At 38.4% G+C, this 23214-nt stretch overlaps 3 protein-coding genes across 3 annotated transcripts; all 3 read right to left on the reverse strand.

Annotated features, from left to right (window-relative positions):
• Window positions 1–125: 125 nt before the first annotated feature.
• On the reverse strand, window positions 126–1624 carry LOC146692389 (fatty acid-binding protein, brain). Its single transcript, XM_085432473.1, has 4 exons — window positions 1467–1624; window positions 1158–1330; window positions 772–873; window positions 126–402 (listed from the first exon to the last, which is right to left on the reverse strand). The coding sequence occupies exons 1-4, from the start codon at window positions 1537–1539 to the stop codon at window positions 352–354; spliced, it is 399 nt and encodes a 132-aa protein (XP_085288599.1). The 5' UTR covers window positions 1540–1624; the 3' UTR covers window positions 126–351.
• Window positions 1625–5985: 4361 nt separating this feature from the next.
• On the reverse strand, window positions 5986–8559 carry LOC146692390 (uncharacterized). The gene is made up of 9 exons (XM_085432446.1): window positions 8396–8559; window positions 7859–8197; window positions 7438–7710; window positions 7278–7301; window positions 7027–7113; window positions 6895–6941; window positions 6552–6608; window positions 6352–6426; window positions 5986–6267 (listed from the first exon to the last, which is right to left on the reverse strand). Exons 1-9 carry the CDS (start codon window positions 8454–8456, stop codon window positions 6157–6159), a joined length of 1074 nt encoding a protein of 357 aa, XP_085288572.1. The 5' UTR covers window positions 8457–8559; the 3' UTR covers window positions 5986–6156.
• Window positions 8560–10158: 1599 nt separating this feature from the next.
• On the reverse strand, window positions 10159–22462 carry LOC146692391 (uncharacterized). The gene is made up of 10 exons (XM_085433400.1): window positions 22279–22462; window positions 21728–22072; window positions 21327–21605; window positions 21029–21160; window positions 20467–20553; window positions 18775–18803; window positions 18498–18554; window positions 18271–18339; window positions 18012–18153; window positions 10159–12118 (listed from the first exon to the last, which is right to left on the reverse strand). Exons 1-9 carry the CDS (start codon window positions 22337–22339, stop codon window positions 18037–18039), a joined length of 1176 nt encoding a protein of 391 aa, XP_085289526.1. The 5' UTR covers window positions 22340–22462; the 3' UTR covers window positions 10159–12118; window positions 18012–18036.
• Window positions 22463–23214: the final 752 nt, after the last annotated feature.

Genomic DNA, 23214 nt, shown 5'->3' on the forward strand with positions numbered 1-23214 from the left:
CTGTTTTAATTTGATAGTCAATTATCTTGTGTACGTTATGCTTTCCCTTCGCCTGTCTCTTAGATTCTGTTCAGCTGTTCAGTTTAACACCATATCACTACATCAAGCAAGAGGCAAATAATAAATTCTTTTTTTTCCCTTTTTTATTTTGTATTTCCGCACAGGGTTGCAAAGATGATCCATCCATCATGACAGAAATGTATTCATATAAAAAAACTTACAAAATTTGTGCAGCTTGCAGCTTGCTTTTACATATGGAGGAGGATGAAGTGCAAAGAGAAGCATACAGTCAACAATATTTATAAACCCATCACTTCTTGGACAGTTTTGGGAGGCTGTCACTCAGAGCACTCATGCCTTCTCATAGGTGCGCACTGCGTGGATGTCTTCGAAGGTCAGATTCTGCACAGGAGAGAGGACAGAAAGTATGATTCTCAAGTTTACTTAATTAAATATATATAAAAGAATCCTCATTTGCTAAATCAGCAAATCATCATATAATTGTTATAGGAAAATTCCAGACCAATTGTAAATCAGTCTTGGTTGGACTGATCTACTGGACCTCATCTACTGCATAAAATCATCAAAATCAATTTTATGTTGTTACAAAGCTTATTAGGCTCAGAAAGCAACTGACAATCATTTAATTCAAGGAATTGCATTATAAAAAAAACCATGTTGTTTGTCTGTCTCCAAAAGTGCTCCCAAAATGTATAGAAAGTCTATATACAGCAAATGTTCATATATATATATAGATTAAGGTTGTCTTACCATGACCATCTTGTCGTCCTTGATTTCTCTGACAAACTTGGTCTCTTTGCCGTCCCACTTCTGGACGTGGACCAGCTTGTCTCCCTCCAGAGTCACTGTGGACTGAAAAGACGAAAAGAAGGGAATGCATTTTGCATGAGAAGTGGAGAAATAATGCAATTTATAAATGATTTGAAGAAATATTTAATTTAAAGTCCAGGTAAAAGTTGAACCCAACCACTGACACGAGTGTAAAATGATTGAATTTGCATTTAATCACCACAGTGAACATACAATTTGGATTTTGCTTTCTTGTACTTTGAAATACATTTTATTTTTTTTAATGATAATCAGACCACAATCAAAAAGCTGTAAATCTTTCTTTTATTCATTCATTGTCAACTCACTTTGCAGTTCCTGTCATCAGCAGTGGTTTCATCAAACTCCTCTCCCAGCTTGAAGGAGATCTCTGTGTTCTTGAAGGTGCTCTGGGTGCGGATCACCACCTTGTCTCCCTCCTGGCTGATGATTACAGTCGGCTTGGTCACATTACCAACCTGCCTGGTGGCAAAGCCAACACCTAAGTAAAGGACAGGGGTGATAATATACCTGGGTTACAAGTCTCCTTCATCTATTTTTAATCACAACGTTTTTGTGCAAAAGAATATTGCATTTGTGTATTTAAAAAGAAAGAAAAAAGAAAGTTTGTTACTTACCAAGTCCTTTCATATACTCATCGAAATTCTCACTTTCAATCAGTTTCCAAGTGGCACAGAAGGCGTCGACCATGGTGAAGGTTTGCAGAGAGGCAAAGTTATCTCCAAAGCACACTGAGCAAGCTGCAGCTTATGCAGGTTCACCCCCCTTATGTTATTTTATAGCTTCTTATTATTATGCATGCAGGTGGGTGTCACCAGGCATCCTATTGGCTCAGGAGATTTTCACTGGGTTGTGATTGGATACTTGAATTGGGTCATATTCTTGACAAGGGTAAGAAAAAAAGAAAGCTAAATGTGTCCATTTATATGCTTGATGATGTAATTACTCTCATTCAGGGATGCCAGTGGGTTTGGGGATAGGAATCATTGCCATATGTCAAGCTAGGGAATTTAACATTTAAAAGTAATGGAGTAAAGAATAATTTTGCAATTATATTTCATCAAAAATAAGGCAAAGTTAATGACTATAGCTTGCAATCTGTGTTTTTAAAAATAAGATTGTGTTCAGAGGTTTTAGAGAACGAGCTACTTGTCTATGAGGTTCATGAGTTAACCCATACTCAGGGGCGGTCCGAGCCTGTTTGGTGTCCTAGGCGAACACTCCCCCCACCCCCCGGACACACACTCACACACATCAAACATATTAAGGATTACATTAACATATTTTATTGTGAAAACTGTTGTCAGAACCATACTGAATTGAATTTAACCATATAAATATATAGTGAAAGACAGAGAGAGAGAGAGAGAGAGAGAGAGAGAGAGAGTATGCAAGTGGTTAACAAACTGTCATTATAATTCGTCACACACTGAGAATAGCAGACAAATCAACAATACAGCTCTTCCAATTAATGGCTAATTAATATTGTGCTGAAAACAGTCCAAAAGATTCAATAAGCCACATCAGTGTGTACTGTCTGTCTACTGTTTACTATCATAGCCAAGTAGCTAACAAAGGTAAACAGAAGTTTTCCAAATCCCTATAAATGTTATCTTGTTTCAGAATACATAACCTGCCATTATCCAAAGACACATCTGCTTACGTGTATCTTTTGCTCATTTCTCCTCTTCTTCTTTTCTCTTTTTTTTCTAAACTGAGGACCTGATGGCAAATTTGACCTTTTCTTCTCCATCTTCCATTAGTAATTTTGCACTCCACTATCAACACCCAACCCCACAGCATAAATAGACCTACACCTTAATGCACAGATTCGGGTTGTATAGAGTTTTTTTTTTCTGGGATTTCACACAACCCAGGAAAATAATTAATACATAATGGACTTGGATTTACAATATTATGAATCGTTATTTGGAAGCAGCACGCCCCCTCCCCTTTTGACAGGCGATGTGTGAGCAGCAGCAGCAAGCAGACGCTCCGATGGCCCTCGCGCTCACTTTTAGGTTATATGTGTGTGATAAAATTTAGAAAACACATCGGTGCAAATTATAAATCTATATCACAATGTTTTCAGTTTTTGTGTTTGTTGTAGGGCTTTCAACGTTAATGCCTTAACGGCATCATTACGATTAACCTGATTCAAATTTTTAATGCAATCAACCCATCTGGAGCTCAGAATGGACAAACTTTGGACAAACTGCCCAAAATGCGTTGACATTTCAGGAATTTTGAGTCATTCTGTGCTCCAGATGGATTAATTGCATTAAAAAATTTTAATTGTGTTAATCATGATGACGGAATTAACATTGACAGCCCTGTTTGTTTGTTTTTATTTATTTATTTTTATTTGGTTATTAGGCACTACTCCAAACAGCCAGAGAACCCCCGCCACCCCGCCCCTCTCCTCCCTGTGCAGCAAGCAGCAGGCGCACCTCGTTAATGAAGGGCGCCCTTACTCCCCACAAATGGGCAAAAGAAAACCGTTCGGTGCCTGTACAATTCCTAAAATGCACTGGCATGATGTCGGGGCAGCGTAGGTGAGAGGAACTTTTTTTTGCAATGCCATGATGCCGCCCTGGGCAAATGCCCATGTCGCCCATATCAAAAACCGCCACTGCCCACTACTTATATTTCTTTTACTTCGTTTTATCTTCTGTTAGTCTTTTGGTACAGACAGAACTTTTCATGTCTGGAATGTTTCCTGTAGGGACGCGTCAGTGAAGCAGAATCACTTTATTTGACAGCCTTTTGTCCTTAACTGCATTAATGACCCCCACAGCTACAATGTCTTCATGCTCAACACACACACTAATTACTGTGACCGAATCCCTGTGCGTGTGTGTGTAACTTTGTCAAACTGTAAAAATGATGGCGTCACATCTGATTCAAGCACCAAGTTTTCAGTTACATAAAGCAAAGCAAACTTCTTGTTATGGTTAACAATAAACCCATTCATGAAGGATTTATAAAGACAAATACTCTCTTCTGATATTGTCCAGTTCACAAGATAAGATATTTATACAGTACGTTGCGTTTTACATATCAGATATGAAACATGCTAATTTTATCACTTTGTTTAGTTGTTTCAGTTTCATCATCTGAATTGTAAGCTTAAAAATCCACAAACTGCAAATCTTGTTATCCAAGAAAACAAACACAGTACAGTCAGTACTTTTATCATTGCAGTAAAATGAGAAGGACACATGCATAATGCTGGAGTTATCCTGCTCATTTACTGGAAAGCATATTATCCATAAAATACAGCTGAAGAAACTTTGTTTTATTTTGATTTCTTTCCATGATCTCTGAAGACTCTCTGCCGCCACTCTGTGGTGAGATATAGAGTAGCAGTACAGAAATGTATTTTGTTTAAGCTCAGCTTTGCATATGTAGTTTTTCTTAAGAATAAATGTAATACTTTTGTGCTGCATCACAATGACATGTCCTCCAGAGTTTTAAAACTAAACTAAAATAGCTGCGTTTGGAAAGTTGCAGGAACCTTTGAATAGTTACTCCTATAAAAAAATGTTATGTGTTACTACTTGTTGCCCCTGATCTCTGCAGTGGACGTAAAAAGTTACCATTACACATTAAGCAAAAACAGTCACATTGACTAAAAGTATTTGACATTAAAGTAAACCAGAACTCTCCACCAAAGTACAGATATTTGTTTAATTATTCAGAATATCAGAGTTTCTGTTTCTATATCAATACATAACAGGGAATTCAATCTCAAAAAGAAAAACAGATTTTATTTAGATTTTTTTATGTGGTAAATTCCAACTTTCCCAAACTAAAATAGTAATGTGTTTAACAGTAGATGGACTTCCCTCCGGTCCAGTTGTGGTTGGTGACACATGTGAACCGGTGCATGATGTGGTGGAAGGTGCAGCCCTTGTAGCTGAATCCCTACTCACATATGCAGATGGCACTGTAGTTTTCAGCAGTCTTGGGCACCATGTTGGTACATTGCTTGATCAAAATCCAACTCAAGTGGGCGCCATCAACTTTGATGATGAAGTAAACTCTGGGCTCTGCTATTTCAGCAGGGTGAGCTGGATAATACAGATATCAGTGTCTTGACCCGTGGACACTCAGAGATTTTGGTCAATATTGACATGACTGCATCACACAGTTGCTGCAGATTTGTCAGCTGCACTTCTATGATGTAAATCTCCCCTTTACCACATCCTAAAGATGCTCTATTGGATTAAGATCTGGAGACAATTTGAGCACGGTGACCTGTGGCTCAGGTGGCAGAGCGGCTATGTTCACTTAAATTTCCTTTCTTGCCCGTTCTGATGTTCGGTTTGACTGTGCTGCCACTTGATTGACTGACTAGACATTTACACCACCTAATCAAGTGGGTGACGAGTATTCGGTTCCTCCTACAGTCAGGAACAGAAACTGCCACAATGACACACACGTTGTGTTGTCTTATTTCACTATACTGCTCTCTCTGCCAGTATCAAGTACACATTTTCTTGTCTATAAAATGAAGCAGGCTGATCTCTCTTACTGATGTTTAGTGTTTCTGTCACTAAACCAGGAAGTGTTTTTGTGGTTAAAAAAACAAAACAAAAGGACGCAGTAATAGAGAAACAACTCCACAGTTACCCAGCGCAGCTGACTTCACTGACTTTTTAGGTTGTTTAATTATTAAGATTTCTTATATTTGAAAAGTTTAGTACTCAATATAGTATTAATAAAAAAGCTGACCCACTGCCTTATGAAATAATGACATGTGATAAGTGTGGGTGTTACTGAGGGAGGTGTCATTTCTTGGTAGCAGCTCAAACTGTGTGTATGTGGAAATAGCAGCAGATGTCTGGTAGTTTCCTCTTTTTTAAAAGTTAAACTTCAACATACACAACTTTGGCAGAAAAAGTCAAAAGACAAACGTGCTACTGAGGTCTGGTAATGTTCATGAAAATGCTATAAAAAGCTCAGTTTACACAGTCTTTTAACTATCACTGGCTTTTTTTACACAAGTTTCTGCTTTTGTTTCTCTATTAATTACAAGAAAGTAAATTAGCAGCACTGCAATAGTTCTAAATTCCAGTAAAGCACAGGAAAGAGCACACGTGTAATCCAATGTATTTAATTATTCATTAATTTATTTATTTTCCAAAACCATAAACAACAAATAAACAAAATAGACAGTAAAATAAACTAGATTTATTTTATAAACCCTTCAGTATACCCATGTAATGTTGAAGTAGACGATATAACTCTAAATATAAGATCCAAATAACAGTATTAAAACATGTAATCTTTAAATACAGTATCTTATTTGGTGATGGTGGAATACAGGTTGCTGGGATCAGTGGAGACTTCAAGAGAAGCTGAGGGAGCTTTCAGTGTGCTGTATGTCACAGTGGTACCTTCATCATCGTGGACCTAAAAGGAAAAATGACACAACAAATTTTACCCAACACAAAACCTCATCATGCTGTGAATAATGTCACTCTCATAAACACTTACCTGAGCACTGGCCTTACTGTTGGCCTTCTTAGTGTAGTTGATGGAAGCATAGTTAACACCATCCTCAAGATCATCCTACACAGTGGACACAACAGAATGACACCTTTAAATAATTATATTAAATCGTTATCATCATATATCGAACAAAGATCATAGTTACTCTGAGAGTAACTATAACTCCTGATACTGTTTGATCTCACCATCTCCTGACTGTTTCCTGGATCAGACTGAATCTCAGCTGGGTTTAAACCTAATCCCTGCACAAACACAGGTAAGTAACATATGAATTACATATTTTATTCCATTACATACGTACATAAATATCAGTCCTGGGTTTACTACTACACCCAGGACTGGTAAAACATTAGAATTAGCTGTATTACGGAGGATTTAACATACTGATAGGCAGCTGTTTGTGATGTTTTACTTTGTTTATTTTACTTTGTTTGTTTATTTACTTTGTTTTTATGTTCATAATTGTATGTTCACATTATCTATTATGCCTATGTTTTTTACAGTAAAGCCATTGCCATCTTTACTTACTTCAGTGTTTAAACCAACAGCATTGTCTTCCCTTTGTGTTTTTTTCCCTGAAAAGAAATTTAATTTTCACACTGAAGTCTAAACTTTATTAAACAGTTGTTGGTGATATGTTTAATCTGGAAATGTTCGCACCTTTCATTTTCTTCCATATGACGAATGCTACAATAATTAAGAGTGCTACTAAACATGCAAGAACAATAATATACAGCAATGATGAACCTGTAAAACCAAATGATAATGTTAATGTGGTCACTGGTGCAGTTATGATGAGCTGAAAGCAACAAATTGTAGCAAGAGACTGAAACACACTGAGAGTTACTGAGCAAGGTAAAAAATGAATGATAAGACAAAGAGATGGACAGAAAGAAATATTTTGCCATTACCTCCATCTGATGATTCATCCCCATCTGAACAAATACACAAATTTAAAAAGAAGAGTGTGTTCACGTAATACAAACTTTGTTATCTTTACAACAGTCATGACAAACGCAGGTGTGATATTTCTATTTTGTGTTATTGTGTTATTAAAGTTAATATTCTCACCTGTTGTCCCACCTGAGGACTGACGGCTGAAAGGAAACAGCTGCACTTTCCCATTGTTCATATTCGTCACATTACACTTTAATGACTCAAAAATCTTCTGATTAAGGTGAGATGTTGTAAATGTCACAGTGGCAGTGCAGCCTGGTGGTGATATCTGCATGTCTGAGGATTTCTCTTCACCCTCATAGATCCACTGTACTGTGTGTGTACATGGATCATACTCCAACACAGAGCAGGACAAGATGACTGTACCATTGTTCTCATGTTCAGTCACTTCAGTCGTACAGATGGAGACATGTTGAGAGAGAAAAACAAACAATAAAGATAATTAACTTCATCACTGTGGTCATACTTACTGTAACATTTTAGTTTGTTTCTCTAACAGGACATTTTGATGTGAAAGGATGATGTAAATACTCACTGTTGATGACGGACAGAGAAGAACAGGATTTTCCACAGTGTTGTTGGTCTTGTGATGTGTAGTGTCTGCAGGTGTAGTGACCAGCATCATGAACTGTGATGTTCTTTATGACCAGAGAACAGTTTGCTGTAACACTCAGTCTGTCTGATGTATTTTTGTGCTTTTCTTCAATCAAACCAAGATGAATCAGCCTGACTGTGTCAGCAACATTCAAACGTCTGAAGATCCAGTCAGTTCTGTTACACTCAGGCTGACCAACTGTCACATTTTGACAAGGCAAAGTGACCTCATCACCAAGTCTGATCAGGAATGTGGGGCCATGTTGTCCAGTTACTGCTGCTGTGGAAAAGAGAAATACATTTGGAAAATAAACTGTAACATGGATATGACTGTGATGTTCATAGTTAGTGTGAGAATTAGCTCACCTCTGGTTTCAAAGGTTCAACAGAAAGTTGCAAACAAAACATGGCTGCCTCAGTTAGAGGATGAATGACGTAACATCAGGTTATTCATTTATAACGTGTTGTGTGTTCTTACCTTTAAACTGAAGCATGAGTATCAGGAACAGAAACATTTGAATCCATCTGAACTCAGCCATCGTGCTTCTCCGTCTCTCTCAGTCTCTACTCTTGCTCTCACGTTCACAAGTGAGGCAGTAACAAAGATGAATACAGCACTGACTTCCTGCTCACTTCCTCATAGTGACATCAACAACACACTTGCTGGATGAATTTGGTTCTCAGTACGGAAGATCTCTAACTTGCCTGTGACGTTTAAACATCAAATATATGAAAAAGCTTTTCCACATTCTACGTTTATTCGATGCAATTTGCAAGTTTTTTGTTATTTCAGTACGTCACAGGGAGGACTCCAGTAGAGGAGAATAGAGGAAGTTAAACGTGTGAAAACTAAGAGCTGAAATAAATGTTTGCATGAACGCATCTCTTCTGTAAATGTAGTTTATTCTGCAAAAGCAGAAAGTGTGTTTGATCATGTTTCTCGCAGCACAAATTAGTTTGTGATGGAATTCAAGTCTTTACGTCCACAATGAAACATAGTGATACTGCAGCAGTCACCACTTTGAGCAGCTAGATAAAAACACAGATAAGATGTGTTAGTGGTCTGAGACCTTTTGGCACCTCATTGCACCAGTGAAGTCATTTATTTCTGAGAAATGAAGGGGAAGTGTTTTGTTGAGACGGTTGGTACAACAGCAGCAGAGCTCTGGAGGGTTGAGCCTGTAATGATGACCAGATAAACACCAGAACCACAAATGGTTAACACACTGACGAGTTTCTCACTGGACTGTCTTTAGACTTCCCACCATCTTAAACACAACACGCCTGTTAATGTTGTTTCGAGATGTTTTACTGCAAGTGGTTTTTGATTTTTGTGAAACTATAGTAACTTAATTTCAAACTATGAGTAATGTTCACATGAAGCTCTGTTCCTGAATTACGCCTCGGTATGATTTGTTAAAACACAACAGTTACATTAATTACGGGTGCATTTATATGTTTTAGATAAATATCAGAGCTCATCACAAACAAATGTAGCCTCATCAGCATTAAAATAAAATAAATACACAAACAAATGATAACTCTGTCATTATTTTTTTTTTATTTATCAATATATTCAACTAGAGTCCTGTTTAATGTATTATTTTATTGTTCCTGTGCTTGAATCATGAAATAATTTAGCTAGTGAACAGACCGTAACATCTGATTGGCTACATGCGCTTTAGGGCATGGACCTTCCCTCACAGTAAACCTTTGTATTATTGCTGTTTCTGTGTCACTAAATACACTGTGAAGAGTTGTTAGGCGCAGAGTGAAGAGGTGTGATCTTTAAATATCCGGTGGATTTGCCAACATAGAGCCTGTCTGAAAAAAATCTCCAGTGTTCTCGGAGATGTCAGGTCCCGTTAGTGTAACAGCTGCCTGGCTCTGCTCTGCTGCGGTCAGCTGACCTCATGATGTCCGCGGAGAGCAGCCCGCTCCTGGTGTTCCAGATGAACCGGTGAGGGTGAGACAGATGTGCTGTGGACTCAACTTTTCAGGAGCTGCTACTAAAGTAAATACTGAGAATACTTTGTGCACAAACAAACAAACAAACAAAAAACATTTCTTAGGATGCTTTAAAGACGACAATCCTCACAACTAAACTATGGCGCCATCTATGGCAACGTGCCATTCACTACAGCTAGATGAACCTGTGACACATCTGGAGCTGGTTTCATTCTAAGCTGAAAACTTCCTGTTTCATGTTCAATACATCAGACGTGATCTTTGTATTCTGCATTCTGCTTTTATTTACTGCTTCATTATAAATGGTCTATGAAATCAATCAACACAAACATCTAAACATTCTATTCAGATTTTTACAAAATCAAATATATTTGTTTAATAGTTTACAGCACGCTGCTCATTTTTCTTTTTGGATTTAGACACAAAATCAGCTCAGTTTCAAGTACAGGTAGAATGCATTCATTACAATGATTAATGGAAGTTAAAATAAAATTTTTCAACCATGTGTTAATTATTATTATTGTTATTATTATTATTATTTGACTATAATGTGAAGGTGACAAGGTTCAGTTAACTTTGCAGCTTTTTGATACTAAAATTACACTAATTTCAGTAGATAAAACCAAAAACATACATGATGACATAAAAACAGCTGCATAGGTCGTGTCTGATGAACTGAACATGAAACAGGAAATTCTTTTTGCTAAAATCTGGTCATAACTAATCGAGGTGTGGATGTTTCACAGGTTAATGTGATTGGACTGTCACTGCCACTGACCTTTTAAAACTATTTCACAGTAATGTGCCTTTTATAGCTGAGCATCCTACCAGTGTGCTCATAAAAATGTAAATGTATTTAAACAGAACAGGCAGTTAAGTATTTCATGTGATACTTTTATAGTAAAACATAATAATGAGGGCAAAATGGCAATAAAGCACACAGTGAAGTTAAACTCTTGTCATCAGTTACATTGCTGTCACAACCCATATGGAAAAGAAATAGTGAAAACTTATAAAAGACTTGCATAAGATGTGGCCTACTTCATATAATGGATCATATAAAGCTTATATGATTTACTCATGAAAGTGGCCACTTTCTCATTACTTTCATATATTGTTTTAGTAAGTATCCAAAACATACACGTTTCATTTATATGATTTTTCAAGCAATCTTATATCTGTTTTCACTCTTGTATGCTTTTCATACAAGTTTCACACAAGACAGATACAAACTTTATAAGATTTATATATATATATGTGTCTTTTCCATATGGGAATGTGAGCTGTCCACACACAAATGTACACACATGATAGAAAATGCTTCATAAATACTTTCAGTTATATTTTCACGAGTTATAACAAAAACAAGTTGTTACAGATCACATAACGCAGAGTGACGGATGATTTAAGTCATTCGGACTCTGACAGGTAAATGATGCATCTACATGTTCATGTTGGATGAAGGTGAGATCAAACTGTTTCATTCAGATTTATATGCAGGTTAGAAATTACATTTGCTTTTTGATTATTATTATTGTTAAACAGAAGAAGTGGACTTTAAAGCAGGCTGTAACACTGGAATCAGGTTGAGAGTTTTATGACAAAGACTTTGAAAATGCAGGTGAGGGTGAATGGTTCCAGCTGCTGGGTTTGGTGAGTGGTGGAGGAAGAGCAGGCAGTTATTCCAGAACTGAGTATTTGATCAGGAGGAGGAAATTTAAAGAAATTTAAGATTAGTCAGAGGAGAAAACAGGAAATGCAAAGAAGTCAAGGTTCTTCTATGGAGACTGAGTGATGCTACAGACACACCTAACACAACAATCTAGAAATGACTGAGTGGATGAAAGTGTGTTTAAATGGCTGTGATTAGGTATTTGAGACAGATGTAGCTGATCAGTCTCTCTCTCACAAACACAACATATGGAGAGACAAAAAGAGTAAAAGCAGAGGGAGAGAGACGGTATGTAGCTCGACACGGGAGGTTTATGTGAACATGGCAGGAAACACTGTATGATAAAATCCTCATCTTACTGGATGAAAAGTGGAGTGTAAGGACATTGAAAATCTCGTGAGTCTGTGTTCTTCACATATAAAATGTGATGAGATGATCTTCAGCAGAAGTCACCTTGTTTCTTTGCTGAGTTGATGTTGATGATCAGTGGAGTCTGACAGAAGCAGAAGAGTCTCCAGAGTTTTCATAGGTCACTGTATCGTCATCTTCATCATTCTGCACCTGTGGAAAACAACACAACACACTTTAGATTCTCTCATACAACTGATATTCATATGTTTGGACTGTTTGGAGTTTTCAGGTTTGTGTCTGCATCATCTCCGTGCACAGATTATTTTTTCTTTAGAAAACCGTCACCCTCCCAAAAAAATTATTTTCTGAGATAACATGTAATTTCACTCTAACAGTGAGCACAGTGTATTCTTCTCTTTAGTCTTCTCCTGTGTGTATGTTCACAGTTCATAGGAACAAATAACTGCATTTATCAGCTGTAGCGACCCAAAAGCAAAAGGCTAATGTCAGACTAAAAGACCGGATTGAAGTGCAGCGATTATTAATAGAAGCTGAAATAAGGCTCATATTTTCTTGCATTAATATTATTTTACTATTACCCTCCTCTTTATTTTCAGATATTTAGATGTGTCATACTTGTTTATGTTAGCTTTTTTGTTTGTTTTTTTGTTTTTGTTTTTTAATTAAAACTGACGTTAGAGTATTTAAATGCAGGGAGAATAGTCAGAGCATTTTCAGCCAGAATAGAAACATCTGGATCAGCAAGTTGATACGGTTTGTTGAGATCCTGAAGACTGATGTCAAACATGCTCCAAAAATGTTAAAATTGTAAACTCCATTGTAAAATATCAGCTGTCTCTTAGCTGTTTTGTAAGTCTACTAGGTTTAGGAAGTTCATTTTGGAAGTCTAAGTTCCAAAGCTAAGTCTACTACAGGGAGTGCAGAATTATTAGGCAAATGAGTATTTTGTCCACATCATCCTCTTCATGCATGTTGTCTTACTCCAAGCTGTATAGGCTGGCCCTTCTGCCTGCTGTCCATCAGGATATATCCGTTAGGTTTAGGTCAGGTGTCTGTGGAGGTCAGGCCATGTGACACAGCACTCCATCACTCTCCTTCTTGGTCAAATAGCCCTTACCCAACCTGGAGGTGTGTTTGGGTCATTGTCTTGTTGAAAAAGAGGACTAAGGAGGACCCTGAAAAAGAGGTCCAAATAAGCACAAACCGGATGGGACAGCATGTCACTGCAGGATGCTGTGGTAGCCATCCTAGTTTAGTTTTAAATAAATCCCCAACAGTGTCACCAGCAAAGTACCCCTACACCATCACACCTCACACCACTGTGAAGCACCTCCATGCTTCACAGTCGGAACCATGCATGTAGAGACAATCCATTCACCTTATGTGCTTGGCACAAAGACATGATGGATGGAAGCAAAGATCTCAAATTTGGACTCATCAGACCAAAGCACAGATTTCCAGTGGTCTGATGTTCATTGCTTGTGTTTCCTTGCCCAAACAAATCTCTACTGCATCTTGCTTTTCCTTAATCATTGTTTCTTAGCAGTGTCATGAAATCGATCAATGTAGAGCAGTGTCACAAACCACGCAGGCCCCAGAAAAGTGCAATCAAACGTTGACTTTATTAACAGCTCGGAGAAAACATCAACATATGTCTTCTGACCAAAATACATGTTGTGGATACTTATAAAGCAGTGGGGTACACGCCCCCCATGGCCTCAATTACAGATTAAAATAGGTTCCAGACATTAGTCACAGTTAATGGTACATCTTGTACATCTTTAATGGCTATAAACAGACATAGAACTTCTCATTTTGATAACACCTTCCATACAAGGTAATAATCTCAAGCCCTCAGAGTGTCTGAGGGCTGGTTATCACCTCCAGTCATCTGTTACCAAGTAGAATAAAATATAGTAAGACACCAAATGAGTTGAGGCCTCAGGCCGGACACATTCCTAGATTATATGTATTATATGTACTGCAAGCATGCATTGCAGTTATCCTTCTATGTTCTAGTTTCCCTCAGCATGTATCACCTGGACAGTCACGCCAGTGAAGCTTAATGAACCGAACATCAACTCAAAATAAGCACAGATATGCAATGTGTATAAAATACTTCCAACCGTACTTGTAATAAAAGTTAACATAATGGAAGGATCCTCAAATGGACATCTTTAATCAACAACTTTAATGCAGTATCAATACTGTGAGAAATATTATTAAATGGAATAATGCCGTAAAGAATGTTATTAATGCAGTTATAATGATGCAGATTATATGTCAGCAATAATAGAATTTCTGTATCTCCACAGCAGCTATTTGACAATAAAGGCCTGGTTTACACAGTCTCCTCTGAACAGCTGATGTAGAGATGTGTCTGCTACTGGAACTTTATCTGGGCTCTAATCTGTGGAGATGTTAACTTGCAATTTCTGAGGCTGGTAACTCAATTCATCCTCAGCAGCAGAGGTAACTCTTGGTCTTCCTTTCCTGGTGTGGTCCTCGTGTGAATCAGTTTAGTCTTAGCGTTTTATTGTTTTTGCGACTGCACTTAAGGACAGATTCAAAGTTTTATCAATTTTCCTGACTGCATGCTAACTGTCTGGTACATTGTTTTCATTTGTCTTTTTACTGGGGCTTTTTTGGATGTGTTTTCATTAGAAAACATAAAAGACAAGGAGAAACTATTTATAGATTATATGGCAATTCTGCAGCACTACATACATATATCAAAAATAAATAAGGAGTTTATATTTACACTGTGGCTTTACTGCATATATTAAATATTGCACTGTAATGATGGTAATTTGCATAGTCTGTGTATAGAGGGGAGTAGTCAGCGCATGTTTAAGTTCAGGGTGGTTATGGCTTTTGGAAAGAAACTATTGTTGAGTCTGTTAGTCTTTGTACTTTTGCACCCATACTGCCTCCCTGAGGGCAGCAGGTTGAACAGGTCAAAACCAGGGTGGGAGCTGTCCTTGATGATGTTTGTTGCTCTGCTGAGGCAGTGTGAGGTATAAAGGTCCATCAAGGAGGGAAGGGGGCAGCCAATGATCTTCTGTGCTGCCTTAACTACTCTCTAAAGCCCTCTCTGTCTGCCATGTTGCAGTTGCCGTACCTTACTGTGATATAGCATCTCAGCAGGCTCTCAAGGGACGAGCAGCAGAATGTCAGCAGCACGTTTGAGTCCAGGTTATACTTCCTGAAGACCCTCATGGTAAGTAAAGTGAATTGCCAACATTGTGCTGTCCTAGTAACGAGTTCCTCTTCCGTTATCAAACTGTCTCTTTGACAACATCAACACGAAACTGTGCAAGAGGAAGTTGTAAAAATCTTAAAAATAAAGCACCTAACCATCCATCTATCTATTCTCTTCTGCTTATCGTTATCAGGGTCTCAGGGAGGAGATGGAGCCTGTCCCAGCTGTCATCAGGTGAGAAATGAGGTACACCCTGGTCAGGTCACCAGTCTGTTGCAGGGCTAAAACACTTAACTGTCTTAAATTAAAATTTAAGAAGTTTAGTTAAATGCTTTCATTATTGCAGCTCTTTTGTAGAAAGCTTTTGTGAGCACACATGGAAACAGAGCAAAAGTCAGTCTCATTACCCTCAAGAATTTATCTTACTCACTATCAAACATTGCAATACTGCTGCAGTCACCACTGCTAGCAGCTAGATGAGAGCACAAAAAAAGATGTGTTAGTGATCTGTGGGCTGATGCTTCCTCATCGCACTTCTGAAGTTTAATTTTATCTTTTTCTGAGAAGTGAAGGGGGAAGTGTTTTGGTGAGAATGTGAGTACAACAGCAGCAGAGCTCTGGAGGTTTGAGCCTCTCATGATAACCACATAAAAGTCAGAAACACAAATGGTTAACACACCCAGTAGTCTATAAGAAGCGTCTTTAGGTCCTCATCATTTTTCTGGAGTTTGCTAAATTGCTAAGACTGAATAAATGTTCACTACAGTTCAAAATTCAGATTAGCAGCAGTTTTTCTTCATACAGCTTTTAGTGAATCAGGCTAAACAATACTTAACCACTGCCTCTAATGTCCTGCAATTGGTTAATGTGACTGAAAACTGACTAAAAACATTTTTGTTTCTATTAGTTTTAGTGTTCTTACTATTGTAACCAACAATGAAAAAAGGAGACTGGCCATCTGTTGGATTTATGTAAGCATCTTTGTCATATTTAACACCTCATTTTAAGTTGATTGTTTAAGTTGCTGCCAAAGCAAAGCATCTGTGTTTATCCAATGTCCACTATTAAATTAAATAAATCCAACATTATCTTGTTTCAGTGAACACTTCAATATGTGCAGTTATGACAAAATGACACAGGCTCTAAAGCGGTTTCTTCTTAAAATGAAGAAAGTATCTGGATCCTTTATTTAAAGCATTTATTTACAGTGGCAAAAAAAATTTATTAGTACTTTTTCTTCTTTCTAATTTTTGTCCGCACTGTTCAGGATGCATTTGAAGCTGCGCCTTAGACAGTAATGATGTCATGTACTGTGATAGGATGCTATCAGCTAAACTTTTATGAGCAGCAGCAAACAGAAAAGGTTTCTTGGTAGGGATGCACCGGTTCTGACATAAACGGTAGTAACCAGACCGAAAAGCAGCGCACATTTCGGTGCTTTATTTCGGTGCTTTTTTTCCCTGAGCTGTGATACACTTCTAGCCAATCATTTTACGTTTCCGAGGATAGTAGGCGGGTCCAGGCACGTACGTTCTTTTAGAGCAGAGCTACAGATTAAAAATGTCCAAGGCGAAGCGGTCAAAAGTCTGGCTGTACTTCACAGCAAAATATGCAAACTCAGCAGCCTGCAACAAGTGCTTTAAGCTGATACTGTGATACTGTCAAAGGAAGTAACACCTCGAATCCGATGAAACACCTGGCGACGCATAACGTTTTTTTTTTTTAAAGCCAAGAAATGCGCTGTATTTGATAGCTTGCTGCGAGACCTCACACCGAGCACATCTACTGTGTGTGGGTTGCCTGTTATCTGACCCGGAGTTAGCAATATCCCCCAAAAACACGAAGAGTAGAGTCCTGGCCCCTAGCCCTGCCAGTGTAGCAGAAATGATGACGGATGATGATGCAGCAGCAGCCGTTCTTCTCTGCGTGCGTAGCTTAAGTCGTTCGTGTGTAATTTACATTGAGTAGGCTAACCACGTTATTACATTAATGCAGGTAAGGTGAGCTAGCAAACATCATCATAGGTACATGCGGCTGTCTTCTTGTTTGATGGCAGATACTCCGTTCACCCTGGCCAAAAAGGCTAAAATGACCAAAGAAAAAGAGGGAAACGGCTAAACATGAGAGGTTTTTGGATAAAGTTTATGTTTTTTCCATTGTTTAAGCACTGCTTCCAGCCAAGAGTGATACCATATATGCCCCATAGCTGCAGAAAAGGCTAACATGTTATCTTTTTACAAAAACCAGCTGAACATGAGAGGTTTTTGGACCAATTTTGTGTTCTCCATTCTTTAAGCACCGGTTTGAGCACCGTTTGAGCACCGGCACCGTTTCAAAAGTACCGATTTGGCACCGGTATCGGATAAAACCTAAACGATACCCATCCCTATTTCTTGGAATAAAACGTCAACACATACCCCTCTGGCAGAAACAGTTTAGGTCAAAACAGAAATATATATGTGTGGTAACATGTCTGTTTTTGAAACATAAATGATTTTCAGTTTGGTGTCTGTAGCTCAGGTGTTAGACCAGGTCAGCTACTAACCAGAAGGGTGGTGGTTTGATCCCAGTCTGCTCCAGTCTGCATGCCAAATATTCTTGGGCAAGATACTAACCCCATGTTGCTCTCCGATGCTTCCGTCAGAGTGTGAATGAGTATTAATGTTAGATAGGGAGCACTTAACTGCTTGGGTGAATTAATTTGTTGTATAAAGCACTTTGAGTGCTCTGAAAGAGTAGCTATATAAAAGTGTTATATAAGTCCATTTACCAAAACAATATTATGTTATTAGTTCAAAACAACCAATACGTAAGACAAAAAAAAATAACCCATGACTTTTCACATTCACTCTCTCATCTAAAAAGTGAAACAGCATCTACCATATCTCTTTTCATGAGCATCATCCTACTTCTTTACATCATTGATGGTGGAATAGAGGTGGTTGGGATCATCTCCAGCAGAAGAGGAGACAGCTTTCACTGTGCTGTAGGTCACAGTGTCACCTTCATCATGACCACGGGACTATAGGAAAACATTACAGAACAAAAAAAAACATTACAGAGCAAGACAAGACATAAGGCTCTTTGAAAATCATGGTCTTACTGCTAACATCATCCCCACAAATATTAAAAATCTCACCCGGGTTTTACTCCTGGTCCTCTTGGGCAAGCTGATGGAGACATAGGAAACACCATCATCAGCTCCAGCCTACACAGTGAAGACAAAATAACATCTGCTCAGTAATGTCAGTTTGGTTTAATACAGTTCAGTTCTGGTTCCTCCTCCTCATCATAACCATGACTTTTCTGTTAAAATGAAACAAATATTTAGTGCAAATTTATACTGAGATTAGTGTGCAACCTCACCCTGGTTTGATTGGTTCCTGGTCCAGACTGAGTCTCTGCAGCGTTTAAGCTCAGTCCCTGCTCACAAACAGAAGAGTAACTGTGTAAAGATCTAAATGTTACTTAAATAGTTAAACATTCTCAGTGAGGAGCTGATTCAGCTCACTTGCAGCTTTGTCAGCTGTTCTGTTTCTGATGGTAAATCCTGTATTTTATTTAGTCATTTAGAGGCATGAAGTCACCTCTAAAAGCTTATTAGCTCAATCTCATATGAAACAATGGAACTATTTGAACTCACAGTGTTGCCGACCAGCTGCCCTTCTTTTCCTGAAAAAGAAAAAAAAAACAAAAAAACCCCACTGCGATTAGTTCCACATTAAAAATCCATTTTTTGCCTGTTTGCTAACGATCCCAATCTACAAAATAAGAAATCTCTTCAATTCACCATTTTCACATTCTTAACATTAGTTACAGTGGGGCAAAAAAGTATTTAGTCAGCCACCGATTGTGCAAGTTCCCCCACTTAAAATGATGACAGAGGTCAGTAATTTGCACCAGAGGTACACTTCAACTGTGAGAGACAGAATGTGAAAAAAAATATCCATGAATCCACATGGTAGGATTTGTAAAGAATTTATTCGTAAATTAGGGTGGAAAATAAGTATTTGGTCAATAACAAAAATACAACTCAATACTTTGTAACATAACCTTTGTTGGCAATAACAGAGGTCAAACGTTTACTATAGGTCTTTACCAGGTTTGCACACACAGTAGCTGGTATTTTGGCCCATTCCTCCATGCAGATCTTCTCGAGAGCAGTGATGTTTTGGGGCTGTCGCCGAGCAACACGGACTTTCAACTCCCGCCACAGATTTTCTATGGGGTTGAGGTCTGGAGACTGGCTAGGCCACTCCAGGACTTTCAAATGCTTCTTACGGAGCCACTCCTTTGTTGTTCCTTAACACGGATCAGTCGTCCTGTCCCCTTGGCAGAAAAACAGCCCCATAGCATGATGTTTCCACCCCCATGCTTCACAGTAGGTATGGTGTTCTTGGGATGCAACTCAGTATTCTTCTTCCTCCAAACATGACGAGTTGAGTTTATACCAAAAAGTTCTACTTTGGTTTCATCTGACCACATGACATTCTCCCAATCCTCTGCTGTATCATCCATGTGCTCTCTGGCAAACTTCAGACGGGCCTGGACATGCACTGGTTTCAGCAGCAGAACACGTCTGGCACTGCGGGATTTGATTCCCTGCCGTTGTAGTGTGTTACTGATGGTGACCTTTGTTACTTTGGTCCCAGCTCTCTGCAGGTCATTCACCAGGTCCCCCCGTGTGGTTCTGGGATCTTTGCTCACCGTTCTCATGATCATTTTGACCCCACGGGATGAGATTTTGCGTGGAGCCCCAGATCGAGGGAGATTATCAGTGGTCTTGTATGTCTTCCATTTTCTGATGATTGCTCCCACAGTTGATTTTTTCACACCAAGCTGCTTGCCTATTGTAGATTCACTCTTCCCAGTCTGGTGCAGGTCTACAATACTTTTCCTGGTGTCCTTCGAAAGCTCTTTGGTCTTGGCCATGGCGGAGTTTGGAGTCTGACTGTTTGAGGCTGTGGACAGGTGTCTTTTATACAGATGATGAGTTCAAACAGGTGCCATTCATACAGGTAACGAGTGGGGGACAGAAAAGCTTCTTACAGAAGACGTTACAGGTCTGTGAGAGCCAGAGATTTTCCTTGTTTGAGGTGACCAAATACTTATTTTCCACCCTGATTTACGAATAAATTCTTTACAAATCCTACCATGTGAATTCATGGATTTTTTTTTTCACATTCTGTCTCTCACAGTTGAAGTGTACCTCTGGTGCAAATTACTGACCTCTGTCATCATTTTAAGTGGGGGAACTTGCACAATCGGTGGCTGACTAAATACTTTTTTGCCCCACTGTATATTATGTTAAACTATCATCTGGGGATGCTTTTACCTTTATGTTTCTTCCATCTGATGACCACAACAATTATTAAGAGTGCTGATAAACCAACGGGAAGGATAATGAGCCATAATAACAAACCTGAAAAGAGAAAGGTACACCTTGAAGCTGTGAACATACATTTTCCCGTAGTGACCACTTCCTGTCAGCGCTCACAGTCTGTAGGCCTGTGTGAAAGAGCTCTAACTAAATGTCCACCCAAAGCCCAGAGTCCACCTGACATTCAGACTTTAAGTTTTAAAATCACAACTGTCACTGAATGTCTCCACCCAAGTGGCAGTCTGACATTCAGATATTTACTGTTGATTTAGTCTCTGTGACATCTTAACCTAAAGAAATGTAATTACAAAATCAAATAAAGAATGATTGTAAGAAGAAAAAAAAAACCACCAAGCTGTTTTTAAAAGAATAGATAATGTGGAGAGGTGCAATATGTAACAATCAAACCAGTCAAAGCATCACTGTGAGGTGACTTGAACACAGTCTTAACAGGTTATTGTCCGACAACTAGAATTTAAAGGGTCTGAACAATAAAGCAAATTTCAGATGTCTCTACCTTGTGAGGATTTTTTTGATTCTAGAGAAGATTTTGTTGTTCTCATTGTTGTTGTTGTTGTTGTTGTTCTCATTGTTGTTGTTGTTCTTGTTGTTGAGGTTAATTTTGCAGTTATTGATTTTGTGTTTTCACCTAAAGAAAGAAATGAAATAACAAAATAAAACAAAAGTATTCAAATAAAAAAAACCTGCAAACTACATTTACAAAAACAGATAATGTAGAGCGCTGCTATAATTAATAATCATGTGAGTTAAACACGTCTGCTCATCACTGTGAAGTGATCTGAACATAATCTCACCTGTTTTCTCACCTGAGGACTTGAGTTTGAAGGGAAACAGTTGTTCTTCTTTAGTGTGTTTATCTGTCACTTTGCACTTCAATGAATTATAAAACTGTGACTTCTGATCACGGTGAGATCTTTTAAATGTCACAGTCGCAGAGCAGGAACCTGGTTTGATCTCCTCGTCTGATGTTTTCTTTTTACCCTCATGCAGCCACTCCACTGTGTGGCTACAGTGTCCATGTGTCAGCACAGAGCAGTTCACAATGACTTTATTGTTGTTCTCATGTTCAGTCACTGGTGAAGATGGAGATATGGAAAGAGAAAAACAACAGAGCATCATCACTGTAATAAATACTGCTGTAATATTTCAGTTTGTTCCAAGTTTGAACTAAAAACATTATGATGTAAATACTCACTGTTAATAACAGACAGATCAACTGTAAAGTCTGGACCTTCTTCTTGTCCTCCTCTTGTTTTGTACTGTCTGCAGGTGTAACGACCAACATCCTCAGCTTGTACCTTCTTTATAAGCAGAGAACAGTTCGCTGTAACACTCAGTCTGGTGTATTCAGCTATAACATTTTCTTTAATCTGTCCATGAACAACCAGCTCTACTGCTGGTGTCTGTCTTGAATCAGTGAACATCCAGGTAGTATAGCTGCAGTCATGTTGACCATTTATCACATTTTCACAAGACAAAGTGATGTCATGTCCAGCTCTGGCAGCTCTGAAGGAGGACAAAGTCTGTCCTGTTGTTTCTGCTGAGGATAGGAGAGTGAAATGTGACAAACTATAACATGAACACTGCAGTTAGATTAACAGTTCGTTTAAGGATTATTTTACATCATTTATTTCTCATCTTTTCTTTCCAAGAGTCCAGAAAACTCAAAGTTACAAAGCAAACACGTCTCTCTCAGTTAAAGGAAGAACAGACTATTGTGTGTGTGTGTGTTCTGTGTTTCCTTACCTGTAATCTGAAGCATCAGCAGCAGGAAAGAAGACATTTGAATCCACATGACTGCAGCCATCGTACTTCTCTGTCTGTCAGTCTCTACTCTCTGCTCTCACATTGACAAATGAGACAGTCTCAGACATGAACACAGCTTCAACTTCCTGCTCACTTCCTCATCAGTGGTTTACTCTTCATCACTTGTTCTGAATTAATTTATTTTGCTGCCTTCAAATGTTATTGTCCTCCCTCTCTCTTTATTCATAAAATGAATAATTGAGCTTTTAACAAGAATGTATGTTGATGCCCACAATGAAACATGTTGATACTGCAGCAAACACCACTGCAGCAGCTGGATAAGGAAACAGATAAGATGTGTTAGTAGTCTGAGGCCTGCTGTGCATCATTGTATCTATGAAGTCATTTTTCTTCTGAGAAGTGAAGGGGAAGTATTTCTGTGAGAATGTGGGTACAACAGCAGCAACGCTCTGGACGTGTGAGCCTCTAAAGTTGACCACATAAACATCAGAAACACAAATGGTTCACGCACTGATGGACTAACAGAGCTGCCCTTAAGTCCTCAACATTTTATTTTTGCTGAGCTGTGGATTTGAAAACACACATTAAATGACACACACGAGTAAACCTTTTTTTTAATTTGCAAAATTACTTAGACTGATTAAATGTTCACAAATGACAAATGTTAACACACTGATGAGAGAGTGACTGTCGTTATTGTCGCCGTCATTTTGAACGTGTGGAACGTTGATTTAAGTCAGTTTTTAGAATACAAATTCATTACATTCATTTCAAGGTGTTTTAATATTGTGTGAGTATAAGTTGGAATCATCTGATAGGAACAGTGAGAGGAGATGAATTTGTTTGTTATTTAGACAAATGTCAGCAGTCAGTACAAACAGAGGAGCTTAAACTAGTAGAGTCAATGTTTTATAT

This window comes from Copadichromis virginalis, linkage group LG15 (assembly GCF_057382275.1).
Source record: "Copadichromis virginalis isolate Kocher_CV1m ecotype Utaka linkage group LG15, C_Virginalis_male_GT1.1, whole genome shotgun sequence".
NCBI lineage: Eukaryota > Metazoa > Chordata > Actinopteri > Cichliformes > Cichlidae > Copadichromis > Copadichromis virginalis.

Coding starts and splice junctions, on each gene's coding strand:
- LOC146692389 (XM_085432473.1), bottom strand. CDS start 1,539: ATGGTCGACGCCTTCTGTGCCACTTGGAAACTGATTGAAAGTGAGAAT. Junction 874..1,157: donor CTGATGACAGGAACTGCAAA/GTGAGTTGACAA, acceptor TCGTCTTTTCAG/TCCACAGTGACTCTGGAGGG. Junction 403..771: donor AGGACGACAAGATGGTCATG/GTAAGACAACCT, acceptor TCTCCTGTGCAG/AATCTGACCTTCGAAGACAT.
- LOC146692390 (XM_085432446.1), bottom strand. CDS start 8,456: ATGGCTGAGTTCAGATGGATTCAAATGTTTCTGTTCCTGATACTCATG. Junction 6,427..6,551: donor CAGGAAACAGTCAGGAGATG/GTGAGATCAAAC, acceptor TCCACTGTGTAG/GATGATCTTGAGGATGGTGT. Junction 6,268..6,351: donor ACAGTAAGGCCAGTGCTCAG/GTAAGTGTTTAT, acceptor TTTTCCTTTTAG/GTCCACGATGATGAAGGTAC.
- LOC146692391 (XM_085433400.1), bottom strand. CDS start 22,339: ATGGCTGCAGTCATGTGGATTCAAATGTCTTCTTTCCTGCTGCTGATG. Junction 21,606..21,727: donor TGATCTGTCTGTTATTAACA/GTGAGTATTTAC, acceptor CATCTTCACCAG/TGACTGAACATGAGAACAAC. Junction 21,161..21,326: donor GTCCTCAGGTGAGAAAACAG/GTGAGATTATGT, acceptor TTCTTTCTTTAG/GTGAAAACACAAAATCAATA.